The sequence below is a fragment of the Helianthus annuus genome, chromosome 12 (assembly GCF_002127325.2).
Source record: "Helianthus annuus cultivar XRQ/B chromosome 12, HanXRQr2.0-SUNRISE, whole genome shotgun sequence".
In the NCBI taxonomy this organism is placed as follows: Eukaryota; Viridiplantae; Streptophyta; class Magnoliopsida; order Asterales; family Asteraceae; genus Helianthus; species Helianthus annuus.
Genome location: NC_035444.2, coordinates 7,167,457 through 7,182,217, shown reverse-complemented (window position 1 = coordinate 7,182,217; position 14,761 = coordinate 7,167,457). Strand labels below are relative to the sequence as shown.

The following is a 14,761-nucleotide window of genomic DNA, read 5'->3' as shown; positions in this document are numbered from 1 at the left end:
GAAACCGTCTCTCGAAAACGGTTAGTGTTTGAATCTATCATGTGTTTCTTGGATTTTAGGCATACTTTCAAGCTCCCATTGCCATGTCAGCCCATAGGGGCGTTAAGGGCTAAGGTGTGAGTGTGGCAACGGTCGTGAGTCTGGAACATAGTTGTCAATAGCGATCGTTATAGCACGCTACGTAGCGTATAGGTCTAGGCTCGCTATTAGTGTTGTAGCGACAGATAGCGATATTAGCGACAATTTATTTATTTATTGTTTTGTTTTTTTAATATAAATAGCAATAAAATATAGCTACAAAATAGCTGGATTTTAGGTTTTTGTTGAATATACATTTAAAATAGCATATATACCAGGGTATTTTGATATAATATACATATAATTTTTTTTCTAGTGTATCACTATTTATAAAATAGGCGCCCGCTATTTATCGCTATTCGCTATGTAGCATACATGACCTTATCGCTATTTGTCGCTTTTCACCATTAACAACTATGGCCTGGAATATGTGGATATGCATGTGAAATTAAATTTTGGGCCAATGAAATAAAACATGTGTCATTTGCAATGCCCCGTAACACATAGTCTAATAATTTGTTGCATTGCGCATAGTGCAAGAAGTCGTTAAATGAAACGAATATAATTGTTTGGATGCCCTTATTGCAAGATTTATTTCTTTTGGCATACTTAGAAGTTTAAACTACTTCATTGCCTATTGTCATTATTGTAAAAGAACAGTGGCGAAACTTGAGATTTCCTATCCGGGGGGGGGGGGGGGGGGGGGCGGAAGTCACCGGACCTAAAAATTTATATAAAACCGGGGGGTCAAAAACGTATATACCCAAAATTTTCTATACGAAAACTACATACTCTTCACTACTGAGCGAAAAGTTCGGGGGGTCGGCCACCCCCTCCCGCCCCTTAAAAGCTTCACCCATGGTAAAGTAGTTGTGATATTGATTTGTGTTCACAAAGGGGTCACGTTTGTTTGTCCTAGAAGGGTATTTAAGACATTTCGGTAGATAACCATGTTCGATTGTTCGTTATAATCTAATCACTTAAACAAATAAATCATATGTTGTTTATTTCAACATAAAACTAAATTATATTAATATAGTAAACTAGACGCGGATTTGGCCAATGTTTTGCATTAGTTAATTTTCGAATTTCGACAGAAAAATCTATAACTCGGTTATTTCACGACAGGTACAAGTTGATCGCAGTGACTATAACAATGTCATTGGCGCGTTGCCTTATCTGAAGGTTAATCGGGCCAATTAGCCTTGTAGCATTTCATGAAGACCGAAACGGGTTGCAGATTCTAGCAGAGTTGATAGCTTTGTGATTGTTAACTTGTTGTTACTCTTCTCATCTTGTTGTATTTATGGTTTAAGTTGCTGGTCTTTTTTTAAGTTTTTCAATTCATGTAATTTATAGTCACCGCAAAAAAACTAAGGAGTCGTTTGGTTTGCGGTTTTTTACTTATATGGTCACTTCATAAACCGGTTCGAAACCCAACCCGTTTCACAAGAACTGAGTTCGACTTTTGTTGACTGAACCGCAACTGGTATCAAAGCGAACGGGTCTGCTAAAACTTTATACGTATTCAAAGGCTAGTTGAAAATTACTTTCAAACCACCTTTAAACATTTTTTTCTCTGATGATGGTGATGAACATCTAAAACTTATTCCTCATCTAAATTCTTGTGGGATTTGTCATTTCCCATCTCCACCACACACACAAAAATATATTGGTATCTAGTTTTATTGATTTCGGTATTGGTACTTTTGGTATCAGTACGAATAAAAATGGTATTTGTATCGAATTTGAATATGAATGAATTTGTTCAGGGGCGAAGTATAGAAGGGGCGGGAGGGGGCGCCCGACCCCCCGAATTTTTCGCTCAGTAGTGTTATTTATGTAGTTTTCGTGTAGAAATTTTTTGGTATATACGTTTTTGACCCCCCGGTTCTATAGAAATTTTTGGGTATATACGTTTTGATCCCCCGTCATTCGGGTCAAGCTTCACCACTAAATTTGGTATTATGATTTATTTTCGTATTCTGATACTTGTATCAATTTTACATATATGATTATTGTATTGTATTCATACCGATTTTACCTTATTTGTACCCGTACTTTATTGTTACCCGTGCCAAATTTACCTATTTAGTGAATGAGTGCTTAAAAGATTAAAAAAACAAAATGGTATCAAATCAGATACTGTGTTGAAGTACCAATGCCAATACCCGTTACTTGTATCGTACCATAATATTCGGTTCGGTATTCGGTGTCCAGTTTGTTCATATTCAGTATCGATATGGGTATGGGTAGGAGTATTGTACCAATCCCATCCTTGTTCCACTTCTTTAGCTCAAAAGGTTGTAGGTTGCAAATGGGTTTATTACATTAAACTAGTGGTAAGATTCGTGTGCAAACACGGGTGGTTTCTTAGAAAACTATGCATAACACATATTGATAGAACATATAGATACATGTATAGAGGTAAATGATCCTGTAAAAAAGGCCTAAAGTGTGAGAAAGGTGAGAAAGAATCTCAGCCATTAGATCATTCCATATTAATTTGATTAGATCAAGGTTATATTAGTAATTATACCAATAAACCTAATTAAGGATCAAATCTTTGTAACCGATTTTTGTAACATCCCATAATTTATAAGATAGGATGCTCTAACATTTAAAAGTATTATATAATTAGTTATGGTAATTGTATTAAAACCTAAAGAAAGTTTATAAAATATGGAATGGGTTATAAGGGTCAATAAACCTAACTTGAGGGTTGGTAGTGTAACATTTAGAAAGTAATTAAGATAAAAATTAAAAACCCAGTATCTCTGGGAAGTGTGGGTCGCGACCAGGAGGCAAGAACAAGGGGGAAACCCTAACCTCATCAATTAACATCAAAATTCAGCAAGATTGTGAAGGATTCTAGTCATAAATCGAATGTTTGTGCTTAATTATTCTCTAATCCAAGTGTTTTGAGCATAAGGTAAGATAGAATCTCATATTTTGATGCATGTTGATGAACTAGGGTTTATACCAATCCGTAAATCAGTATGAAATTAAGTTGCATGTGAGTTAGAATCATTATGTAGAGGGTATATTGTGCTTGAATTTAATTTACTAAAGACTTGGGAAAAACCCACTTGTTCTAGCATGATGATGGGTATGTATGTGATTAGTTGAGTAAATTTTTAGGTATAATTGTATAATTGATAGAATATTGGTAGATTATATTGTGTAGAATGAATATTTGAGCAAAAATGGTTGAATATGTGAAATATGATGTATTCTAGTGGATTTATGCGTAAGCTATGTGTACATAAGGTTTGATAAGTTGTACGCACATTAGGTGTTTGATGAAATGCCTCAGTGATAATCTAAGTAGCCTTGAATAAATCATGAGTGAATGGTTTTTGTATGTTGAAATTTATGTATTGTAAATTGTTATATGAGTAGCATTGATACTTGAAAGTATGGTTATGAATGTAAGGACTATGATCTAAATAAGAATGATTACGTGTAGGATTGAAAGAAGAAGGAGCTAGTTCCGGTTCACAAACAAAGGCTCAAGATCGAGGTAAGTTCGTTACTTACATGTTTAGTTGTGAGTTTATTGGTTTGTTCCTTTGATAATTGATTTTCAATTTAAAGTCATTGTATCGATTGAGAATGCGAAGGTAGGAGTCCGTATCGGTCCATAGTGAATGGGTCGGTTCGGGTTCGAATGAGAATGAATTTAGTGGAAGTTTACTCCATAATCCGTATTAAACGGGTTAATGGAAGTGAATGAGAAATAGTCATGTCAATTTGACTAGAATGAATTGGAAAGTGGAAATAAGAATGATTGGTAAGATATCTTGTAGAACCGCGGATACGAATTGTGATAGAACGAAACATGTATTCTTCACTAATATATTTTGTTGAATGATTGTAGGTAAAGCACAAGTATAAATGTTATTGCGTCGCTCGGATACGAACACACCTTGATCACCCTTGATGCGCTTCCGCAACTTTTGTAGTAACTTTAATAGCTAAAAGCTTTTGTTATATTTAGTTGTGTTCGAAGTTTTAAACTTTAACTAGATGATTGTAAATGTTTAAGTACCTAAAACTTTACGTTTGAAATGGTAGTTTGAAATGTTATGGTCTACTTTGTGTTTTACGGAAAGTGTCGTTATTTGAGTATTTTGATAAGTTATAAACAGGGAAATTGTTCAAGATATGAACGGGTCATGTCCAAATTTTAAATTTTGGTGATTTGGTTATGTGTCGTTTTGTAATTTTTCAAGCATGAATTTAGAGGGTGTATCAAGTTGGTATCAGAGCCTAGGTTTGAGGGATTCGAACACAATGTAGTGCTCGAACTCAAGCCGAAAACTCGCAAGAATGGGTGTGTTCGCTCCGAGACGCAAATAGAGGTAAAGCTTTTAAGAAAACCTTATAGTAATTAATGTTACAAGTTATAAGGTGATAGAAAGAGTTTTGAATATAGTAATAGTAATAAATGGAGTATTAGGATTTCTAGGGGTTAGTAGAATTGAAACCGTGCTCGAAAACGGTTCGGAATGGTCGAAAATATGAAGTTTTGGGTCATTTTGCTGGGCACTACCGCCGTAAGCTACGGTAGGTACTGGGCAAAAATGGGGCTGGCGTAAGACAGAAGCGAGACACCGTAAAGGATAAATCAGCACCGTAAGCTACGGTGGTCACCGTAGCTTACAGTGGCTATTAGGCGCCCCGCGTAGGATTAAGCTTGAGCCTACGCGGCCCGCCAGGGACTCAAAAGCTGCCAAAATTTTTTTACGTTGTTGGTTTGATTACGGGGTGTGTTTTAATTAGTTCTTAAGGCCCCGTAATCCTTTGTTAAGGTCATTTTGTATCAAGAAGGTTGAAGGAAATTGTTTAATAAGAAAGAAAGTGTGACTTGATATGAAAATGGTTTAACAATACGACATTATCATCGAAGATGATAACGTGTAAAGTATGAATTACAAATAGAATGAAGTATATGATAGAATGAGTATGTATGTGTCAAAAAGATGTATAAAAAGGGAATTTTAATATATAGAATGAATGCTTTATGTAGATGACGGACACAAGTAATGTAGATGATGCTGAAATAGCCCGACAAGAGGCATTCAATAATAAGATGATGGAGGCGGCAGAAAAAGTGATGAATGCCAACCTTCCCAAGTTAGCTCAAGAAGTCGAGAGCCGAGTCTTGGGGGTTGTTGATGAGATGATGACTAGCAAGATTGAGGAGTTAAAGGAAATGATTGAAGGGTCCAGGACTAAAAGTAAGGAACGAACGTGTACATATAAGGATTTTATGGCATGTAATCCCTTTTCATATAATGGGGAGGTGGATCCGATAAAGTGTCAAAGATGGATAGCAAACATTGAAGCCGTATTTGTACGTAGTCGGTGTGAGAAAGAAGATCAAGTAATGTTTGCTACGGGTCAGCTTCAGCAACAAGCCAAAGATTGGTGGGATACCCAATGTAAAGAGATAGGGGAAGTAAGACTCCAAACCTTAACATGGCAAGAATTCAAAGAGTTGTTCTTAAAATATCATTGCCCGCAATCGGCAATTGATAGAATACAAGATGAGTTCTTGCATCTTCGCCAACAGAATGAGTCTATTGATGAAATTACCAACATATTCTTCGATAAGTTAAAGTTTTGTGATGATTTCGTCAAGTCTGAAAGGATGAAGATAAACCGGTATTATGGAATGTTGAAGGCCGAGTATAGGGAGTTCATTACCCCTTCGAAGTGTGAAACTTTGAGTGAACTTATCAATTTAGCCCGGGATAGAGAGATAGAACTGAAGCGACAAGTGGAAAGAGGAGAGAAAAGAGCTGCTGAAAAGCCATCAACTACGAATCCATCCAAGAAGCCTAAGCAGCACGACACTAGAACTAAAGGAGGATCTAAAAGTAGTATTCCTCCATGCAAGACTTGTGGAAAGCTTCACACCGGAGAATGTTTAATGGGAAAGAAGGGGTGTTACAACTGTGGTCAGGAGGGACATCCTTATTTTAAGTGCCCTAGTCCCGTGAGGACGTGTTTCAATTGCTTCACTCCTGGTCATGTAAAAGCTGAATGTCCAAAGCTTAAACAACAAGGGCAGAAAGATGAAAATCAGAATGAAAATCAGAAGGCTGGGGAAGAATGTTTCAGATTACTACCAAGGAAGCCAAGGTTTCACCGAATGTTGTATCAGGTATTTTCTTAATCAACCAAATACCCGTGAATGTGTTATTCGATTCCGGTGCTAGTAAATCTTTCGTATCAGATGAACTTATGTGTTACCCCTCCTTTAGAAAGGAACGAATGCCTATATACCTTTAGAAGTAGAAGTAGCGGATAGCAAAAGTTATTTGTTGTATGAAGTTTGTAAAGATTGTAAGATCACCATAGAAAGCGAAGAATTCGAAATAGATCTCATTCCTATGACTTTGGGGGAATTTAAAGTAGTAGTAGGGATGGATTGGTTATCCCGTTATCACGTGTAAATTCGATGCGAGGCGAAAGTCATTCATGTATTCTCACCTAGTGGGGCTCGAATAAGTATTCGTGGGGAAAGAAAGCTAGAGACAAAACTGTGCACGATTGTCGAAGCGGTTAAGTACGCAAGAAATGAGGGTAAGATCTACTTGGCTTATGTTGTGGATACAAGACAGAAGGTACCTGAAATTGGAGAAGTAGAAGTGGTGAATGAGTATGCGGATGTGTTTCCGGATGAATTACCGGGAATACCACCTGAGCGAGAGGTGGAATTCCGAATCGAATTAAACCCGGGTGCCAAGCCAGTGGCTAAAGCTCCTTATAGATTAGCTCCCGCCGAGATGCGAGAGCTAATGACACAAATACAGGAACTACTCGATAAGGGTTTCATACGCCCGAGTGTGTCGCCTTGGGGAGCCCCGGTACTTTTTGTGAAAAAGAAAGACGGCACGATGCGCATGTGTATTGACTATTGAGAGTTGAACAAGTTGACAATGAAGAATAAATACCCTTTACCTCGAATAGATGACCTTTTTGACCAATTGCAAGGAGCAAATTGGTTTTCAAAAATTGATTTGCGTTTGGGGTATCATCAACTTCGGGTACGAGAAGAAGATGTTGCAAAAACCGCGTTCAGGACCCGATATGGGCATTACGAGTTTTTAGTAATGCCATTCGGGTTGACTAACGCACCGGCCGCATTCATGGATCTGACGAATAGAGTATGCCGGCCCATGTTAGATAAGTCTGTTATAGTGTTTATAGATGACATCCTGGTGTACTCTCATAGTAGAGCCGAACATGCAAATCATTTGCGTGAAGTATTAGAGATTCTTCGGAAGGAAAAGCTTTATGCAAAATTTTCCAAATGTGCCTTCTGGCTTAGAGAGGTGCAATTTCTTGGCCACGTTATTAATAAGGATGGTGTCTTGATGGATCCAACTAAAGTAGAGGCTGTTATGAACTTGGTTCCCCCTAAGAACCCGAGTAAAGTGAGGAGTTTTCTGGGTTTGGCTGGGTATTATCGAAGGTTTATACAGGATTTTTCCAAAATATCGTTACCCTTGACCAAACTAACCAAGAAGAATGAGAAATTTGTATGGGGAATTGAGCAAGAAAAAGCTTTCCAGACCTTAAAGAGTAAGCTATCTGACGCCCTAATTCTAACCTTACCTGAGGGCTCAGAAGATTTGGTGGTATACACTGATGCTTCACATCAGGGTTTGGGGGCTGTTTTAATGCAACGGGGTAAAGTGATAGCTTATGCTTCAAGGCAGCTTAAACCACATGAAAGCAACTACCCAACACACGATCTAGAATTAGCTGCAGTAGTATTGCGTTGAAACTGTGGCGACATTATTTGTACGGAATTAAATGCACCATATATTCGGACCACAAAAGTCTCAAGTACTTCTTCGAACAAAAAGACTTGAATATGAGACAACGAAGGTGGTTAGAATTAATTAAGGATTATGATTGTGAAATCCTTTATCATCCGGGGAAGGCCAATGTTGTAGCAGATGCGTTAAGCCGGAAGGAATACCCATCACCTATACAAGTTAAGTCAATGAAAATGACTGTCACCCCTAAACTGTTGGAGTTGATCAAAGAGGCCCAAACAAAATCCTTAATTAGTGATCCGAAGAAGGAAAGAATGAAAGGCCTAATTGGGGAATTAAAAATGAATGCTGATGGCATCATGACCAGGTATGGCCGAATCTGGGTACCTTGGTTATCCGAGGTGAAGTCATTATTGCTAGAGGAGGCTCACAAATCTCGTTATACGGTACACCCTGGAGCAACAAAAATGTATCAAGATTTAAAGAAAGGATATTGGTGGCCTGGAATGAAACGCGACATTGTTAAGTACGTGGCTAAGTGCTTGACATGTTCCCAAGTGAAGGCGGAGCACCAAAAACCATATGGTAAAGTGCAATCTTTAGAGATACCAGTTTGGAAGTGGGAAGACATAACCATGGATCTTATTACAAAGCTTCCCAGAACGAAACGAGGTCACGACGCTATTTGGGTTATAGTCGATCGACTTACAAAGCGTGCTCACTTTTTACCCATACGAGAAACTATTTCATCCGAAAAGTTGGCAGAAATTTATATGAATGAAATAATTGCTCGTCACGGAGTGCCCGTGTCTATTGTGTCGGATCGTGACACAAGATTCACGTCTCGATTTTGGCGAAAATTTCACGAAGATGTGGGCACAAACTTGCGACTAAGTACCGCATACCATCCGCAGACGGATGGACAGTCGGAAAGAACTATACAAACGTTACTAGATATGTTGAGGGCTTGTGTCATAGACCTTGGGGGTAATTGGGACAACCATTTACCGTTGGTAGAGTTCGCGTACAACAACAGTTATCAAAGTAGTATCAAAATGGCGCCATATGAAATGTTGTACGGTAGAAAGTGTAGAACCCCTGTATGTTGGGGAGAGATCGGGCAACGAGAACTTGCTCCTAAGGATGTTGTGGCAATAACGAATGAAAAGATTGATCAAGTACGGGCCCGTTTGAAGGCAGCGCAAGACAGACAAAAATCTTATGCAGATAAAAGAAGGCGCCCTATTGAGTTTCAAGAAGGGGATCGAGTGTTCTTAAAGGTCTCGCCGTGGAAGGGTATAATACGTTTTCGTAAACGGGGAAAATTGGGTCCTCGGTACATTGGACCGTTCAAAATAATGGCCCGTATTGGTAAAGTGGCATACCGGTTAGAATTACCCCCGGCTCTAAATGGAATCCATAACACGTTTCACGTGTCTCAACTAAGAAGATGCCTCGCGGACGATACATCGCATGTGTCACTTGATGATATTGAATTGGATGATAAAATGAATTATATTGAAAAGCCGGTGGCTATCAAAGATTCCAAAATAACGTATCTACGAAACAAGGCCATTCGACAAGTTTTAGTGCAATGGCAGCACCGGAAAGGATCGGATCTAACCTGGGAATCGGAAGGTGAAATGCGAAAGCACTACCCGTCTCTTTTTGGTACGTATTAAGGTTTCGGGGACGAAACCTCTTTTAAGGGGGGTAGATTTGTAACATCCCATAATTTATAAGATAGGATGCTCTAACATTTAAAAGTATTATATAATTAGTTATGGTAATTGTATTAAAACCTAAAGAAAGTTTATAAAATATGGAATGGGTTATAAGGGTCAATAAACCTAACTTGAGGGTTGGTAGTGTAACATTTAGAAAGTAATTAAGATAAAAATTAAAAACCCAGTATCTCTGGGAAGTGTGGGTCGCGACTAGGAGGCAAGAACAAGGGGGAAACCCTAACCTCATCAATTAACATCAAAATTCAGCAAGATTGTGAAGGATTCTAGTCATAAATCGAATGTCTGTGCTTAATTATTCTCTAATCCAAGTGTTTTGAGCATAAGGTAAGATAGAATCTCATATTTTGATGCATGTTGATGAACTAGGGTTTATACCAATCCGTAAATCAGTATGAAATTAAGTTGCATGTGAGTTAGAATCATTATGTAGAGGGTATATTGTGCTTGAATTTAATTTACTAAAGACTTGGGAAAAACCCACTTGTTCTAGCATGATGATGGGTATGTATGTGATTAGTTGAGTAAATTTTTAGGTATAATTGTATAATTGATAGAATATTGGTAGATTATATTGTGTAGAATGAATATTTGAGCAAAAATGGTTGAATATGTGAAATATGATGTATTCTAGTGGATTTATGCATAAGCTATGTGTACATAAGGTTTGATAAGTTGTACGCACATTAGGTGTTTGATGAAATGCCTCAATGATAATCTAAGTAGCCTTGAATAAATCATGAGTGAATGGTTTTTGTATGTTGAAATTTATGAATTGTAAATTGTTATATGAGTAGCATTGATACTTGAAAGTATGGTTATGAATGTAAGGACTATGATCTAAATAAGAATGATTACGTGTAGGATTGAAAGAAGAAGGAGCTAGTTCCGGTTCACAAACAAAGGCTCAAGATCGAGGTAAGTTCGTTACTTACATGTTTAGTTGTGAGTTTATTGGTTTGTTCCTTTGATAATTGATTTTCAATTTAAAGTCATTGTATCGATTGAGAATGCGAAGGTAGGAGTCCGTATCGGTCCATAGTGAATGGGTCGGTTCGGGTTCGAATGAGAATGAATTTAGTGGAAGTTTACTCCATAATCCGTATTAAACGGGTTAATGGAAGTGAATGAGAAATAGTCATGTCAATTTGACTAGAATGAATTGGAAAGAGGAAATAAGAATGATTGGTAAGATATCTTGTAGAACCGTGGATACGAATTGTGATAGAACGAAAATGTCATGTATTCTTCACTAATATATTTTGTTGAATGATTGTAGGTAAAGCACAAGTATAAATGTTATTGCATCGCTCGGATACGAACACACCTTGATCACCCATGATGCGCTTCCGCAACTTTTGTAGTAACTTTAATAGCTAAAAGCTTTTGTTATATTTAGTTGTGTTTGAAGTTTTAAACTTTAACTAGATGATTGTAAATGTTTAAGTACCTAAAACTTTACGTTTGAAATGGTAGTTTGAAATGTTATGGTCTACTTTGTGTTTTACGGAAAGTGTCGTTATTTGAGTATTTTGATAAGTTATAAACAGGGAAATTGTTCAAGATATGAACGGGTCATGTCCAAATTTTAAATTTTGGTGATTTGGTTATGTGTCGTTTTGTAATTTTTCAAGCATGAATTTAGAGGGTGTATCAATTTTTCTGAGTTTTTTTAGGGAATTCGATTTTTGAATATATTATCAGATTCATCTAAATCTTTAGATTATATCGATCTCTTCTGAATCATTATAAAATCGCTTTCAGTTTCTTATTTGATCACGCATACAGATTGCATACGCATACAATCGTTAATCTGATTCATACTTTCTTTCTTCATGGAGAACGACGATCAAGGTAATTATGTATGTTTGATTCGCAGCTTATTATGTAATTGTAATGAATATGCAACATCATTGTTCATTTAATTGTAATTGTCAATTTTTCAATCATCTGTTATTTTTATTCGAATTTTCATGAACACCAGTTATAACTCTGTATGGTTTTTTTTTTTTTTTTTTTTTTTTTTTTTTTTGCACTGGTGTATTTGCATATTAGTTGTGGTGTTTTTACTTTGGTACACTGTATGGTGTTTTTCCATGTGTGTTACTTTACTATACGCAATTTTTTCGATGACTTCATGTGTAACCCGTTCAGGGTGTTTTTTTTACGAGCATGGTGTTTTTAAGTATGTTATCGAAGTTGAAGCTGGTACGTGTTTTTTATATGAGTTGATGATGAGTTATGATGTTTTTTTGCATGTGATGTTCCTTACAGGGTTTTCATACGTTCATGGTGTTTTTTTCATCTAAATAGAGGGTGTTTTTTTATAACAGTTGTTTTGTGGTGTTATTTTATACGTATTATGTTGTATTGTTTTTTTATGTAGAATCATTCAATTTAATTATTTTCGCAGGATTTCAAACCTATCAGCCGTTTGGGAAACTACATCTGTCTCCAAACTCCGGTAAGAAGACTTATTTACCGGAGGTAGATGAATCGCTTAAGCCGAAGGATAAGATGACCTTTGATACGGAGACCAACGCATTCCTCTTTTATCAGAAGTTTTCTCAATACACGCATCATGGTGTTATAAAATCTAAATGGTTCGTTTGCTCAAGGGAGGGGACTAAGCCTTTGAAGGCGATCGATACATCTAAAAAGATTGACACCTCAAATAATGGGTCAAAGAGGAAATCTGTTCGCCGTGTTCCTTCTATAAGAACGGGGTGCGAAGCACGTATGTGTGTAAAGTTAATGCCTTCGAATCTATACGAGGTATATTCTTTCAATGAGGCATATAATCACTTTTTTGTTGCTGAGGAAGATAGGCATTTACTCCCCGCTAACCGAGGTATGAACTATATGCAAGAGCAAGCCGTTAACGCGTTGAGCGCCTTGAACATTGGACCTGTCAAAGCGTTTAATATCATGAGGACATTGTATGGTGGGTTTGACAAGGTTGGGGCAACCAAAAACGATTTTAAAAATTTCAAGCGAGACCTGAACAGGTATATATCTGAGTTTGACACTGATATGATGATTAAACGGCTTATGAGGAAGAAAGAGTACATGCCAAACTTTTCAATGGAGTATATAACAGACGAAGGTGGGGTTTTAAGGGGTTTGTTTTGGGCAGATGAAGATGCCAAAAGGAATTTTTCGGTGTTTGGTGACGTTGTTTCATTTGATGCCACATATCGTCGTAACAAGTAAGTTTGGTAATTATTATATTTATTTTGATTTTTACAAGTTATTTTCTTCAGTATATGTCATTCAGTTTTATGGTGTTTTTATTCCATATTTGTTTTTCAGGTACAACATGATGTTTGTTCCATTTACCGGTATGTACAATCACAATCGCAACGTTACTCTTGGTGCCGCTATAATAGGAAACGAAACTGCTGAAACTTACAGTTGGTTGCTAAATGTGTTTCGTCAAGCATTTGGCCGTGCCCCTCCGGTGATTGTCACCGACCAAGACCCAGCCATGAAGGAGGCTATTGAAGATACATGGCCCGAGAGTAGACATAGGCTATGCATGTGGCACATCATGGACAAGCTTTCTGCTAAGGTGTTTAGTTGTTCGTCCTTTTAACCTTTCTTTATACTTTTTACATACTTTTTGGTGATTATGGTGTTATATGTTATTCAATGGTGTTTTAGGTTGGTGCTACAATCTGCAATAATACAAATTTCAAAAAGAGGCTGTGTGCCATTGTGTGGACTGATTCAATTCTACATGTTAAGTTTGAAAGTGAGTGGGCTACCATAATGAACGATTTTAATTTGGTTGATCATGAGTGGCTGCAGTCACTTTATCAAATCAGGGATAGGGATACTTGGATACCGGCTTATTATCATGAGGAGGTCATGTCCGGGCTTATGCGTACCTCTTCTCGTTCAGAGAGTGAGAACCATTTCTTTGGACAGTTCTGTAACCCGGGTTGCACACTTGTCGAATTTCTCGGGCATTTTGATTCTGCTATTGAAGCTCAGAGACATGAGCACAGGAAGAATGACCATGACACCAGAAATACCAACGCTGAAATATGGGCTGAAGACTTTGTTTTGGAGGATCAAGCGTCCAGGATATTCACACGCACTATATTTTTTGACCAGCAGTTGGAGATACAAAACGGTATACACAGATGTGCCATCAGAAAGTGGGAAAACATGGCTGACTTCGTTAACTTTTTTGTGAAGGACTGGGAACAACCATGCACTACTTTCTTCGAGGTATACACATGATGTTTTTAGTGTTATTTTTGAAAATTGTATAGCTTTTTGCCGATTTCCAGTTGCATATGGTGTTTTGTGGTGTTATTTATGAAAACTTCTAAATTTCTAATGGTGTTTTATAGGTTATGATGCGTGAGGACGGCATGACTGTGTATTGTACATGCAAAAGATTCGAACAGTTTGGGTTGTTGTGCTCACACATCTTTTATGTGCTAAGGATGCTGGTATAACACCCCGTGTTTTCGAAAGTCAAAGTCAAAGTCCAAGTCAAGATTGACTTCTTTGACTGAATTTAGTTTATTTCATGTTTTTATTAGTTGTATTATGTGGAGTAAGTGTTATTAATCAAAGGAATCGAAGTAATCGAATGTGTAATCAATGCAAACCGCTTAACGACCTTGAATAGCAGGAAGTAACCATGCGATAAAGTTAATCAATCAGTAATCAAGCTAATCAAATCATCGTCGAACTCGAAACTCGAAATATGCGACCTTGGTGTTATTATACGTGTGTGTGCGCCTTATGTGTTATTTGTGCGTGTTTACTTTATGTTATGTGTGTGGTGATCAATCGAATCAAAACTCGAAACTCAATCGAACTCAATCGAAATCGAAGTATGGTAAATGGTGGAAAAGTTAGTGTGAAATATAGATGCTTATATGTTAGATATAGTGGTTGGGACTAAAAGTAATTTGAATAGGAAACTCTATCGTATCCGTATCATCCTCAATCGAAATCGAAATATCAGAAATCGTCGCACCGAACACTCGAAACAGGCTGTGGATCGATCAGGCTTCCAGCCGATCGAACAGCCCAGCCGATCGGACAGACCGTCCGATCGAGCAGACTGTCCGATCAGGATGCCTGGCCGATCGGCCAACCCTTTCCTCTTTGGGAAGCCTA

General features: G+C 37.5%; 3 protein-coding genes and 2 long non-coding RNA genes across 5 annotated transcripts in view; all 5 read left to right on the top strand.

Annotated features, from left to right (window-relative positions):
- LOC110893968 (50S ribosomal protein L35, chloroplastic) overlaps window positions 1–1,485 on the top strand; it is a 2,779-nt gene extending 1,294 nt beyond the window's left edge. The window contains exons 2-3 of the mRNA XM_022141131.2: window positions 1–20; window positions 1,207–1,485. The exon at window positions 1–20 is cut by the window's left edge and continues 97 nt beyond it. Coding sequence (XP_021996823.1) covers window positions 1–20; window positions 1,207–1,281 — 95 coding nt within the window. The 3' untranslated portion in view covers window positions 1,282–1,485. The remainder of the gene's footprint in view (window positions 21–1,206) is intronic.
- A 1,383-nt stretch (window positions 1,486–2,868) lies between these two features.
- On the top strand, window positions 2,869–4,174 carry LOC110896340. The gene is made up of 3 exons (XR_002567846.2): window positions 2,869–3,010; window positions 3,548–3,601; window positions 3,959–4,174. It is a non-coding gene; the product is annotated as an uncharacterized LOC110896340 (long non-coding RNA).
- A 5,632-nt stretch (window positions 4,175–9,806) lies between these two features.
- Window positions 9,807–11,112, top strand: LOC110896341. The gene is made up of 3 exons (XR_002567847.2): window positions 9,807–9,946; window positions 10,484–10,537; window positions 10,899–11,112. It is a non-coding gene; the product is annotated as an uncharacterized LOC110896341 (long non-coding RNA).
- Window positions 11,113–11,454: 342 nt separating this feature from the next.
- Window positions 11,455–13,214, top strand: LOC110892362 (protein FAR1-RELATED SEQUENCE 5-like). The gene is made up of 3 exons (XM_035981161.1): window positions 11,455–11,473; window positions 12,033–12,828; window positions 12,932–13,214. The coding sequence occupies exons 1-3, from the start codon at window positions 11,455–11,457 to the stop codon at window positions 13,212–13,214; spliced, it is 1,098 nt and encodes a 365-aa protein (XP_035837054.1).
- Window positions 13,215–13,294: 80 nt separating this feature from the next.
- LOC110896342 (protein FAR1-RELATED SEQUENCE 5-like) lies at window positions 13,295–14,139 on the top strand. The gene is made up of 2 exons (XM_022143748.1): window positions 13,295–13,855; window positions 13,981–14,139. The coding sequence occupies exons 1-2, from the start codon at window positions 13,391–13,393 to the stop codon at window positions 14,086–14,088; spliced, it is 573 nt and encodes a 190-aa protein (XP_021999440.1). The 5' UTR covers window positions 13,295–13,390; the 3' UTR covers window positions 14,089–14,139.
- Window positions 14,140–14,761: the final 622 nt, after the last annotated feature.

Bases quoted from the DNA above. Each gene is read 5' to 3' on its own strand.
- LOC110892362 (XM_035981161.1), top strand. The intron at 12,829-12,931 runs GTAAGTTTGGTA...TTTGTTTTTCAG, and splicing joins GCCACATATCGTCGTAACAA to GTACAACATGATGTTTGTTC.
- LOC110896342 (XM_022143748.1), top strand. From the start codon at position 13,391: ATGAACGATTTTAATTTGGTTGATCATGAGTGGCTGCAGTCACTTTAT. The intron at 13,856-13,980 runs GTATACACATGA...GGTGTTTTATAG, and splicing joins CATGCACTACTTTCTTCGAG to GTTATGATGCGTGAGGACGG.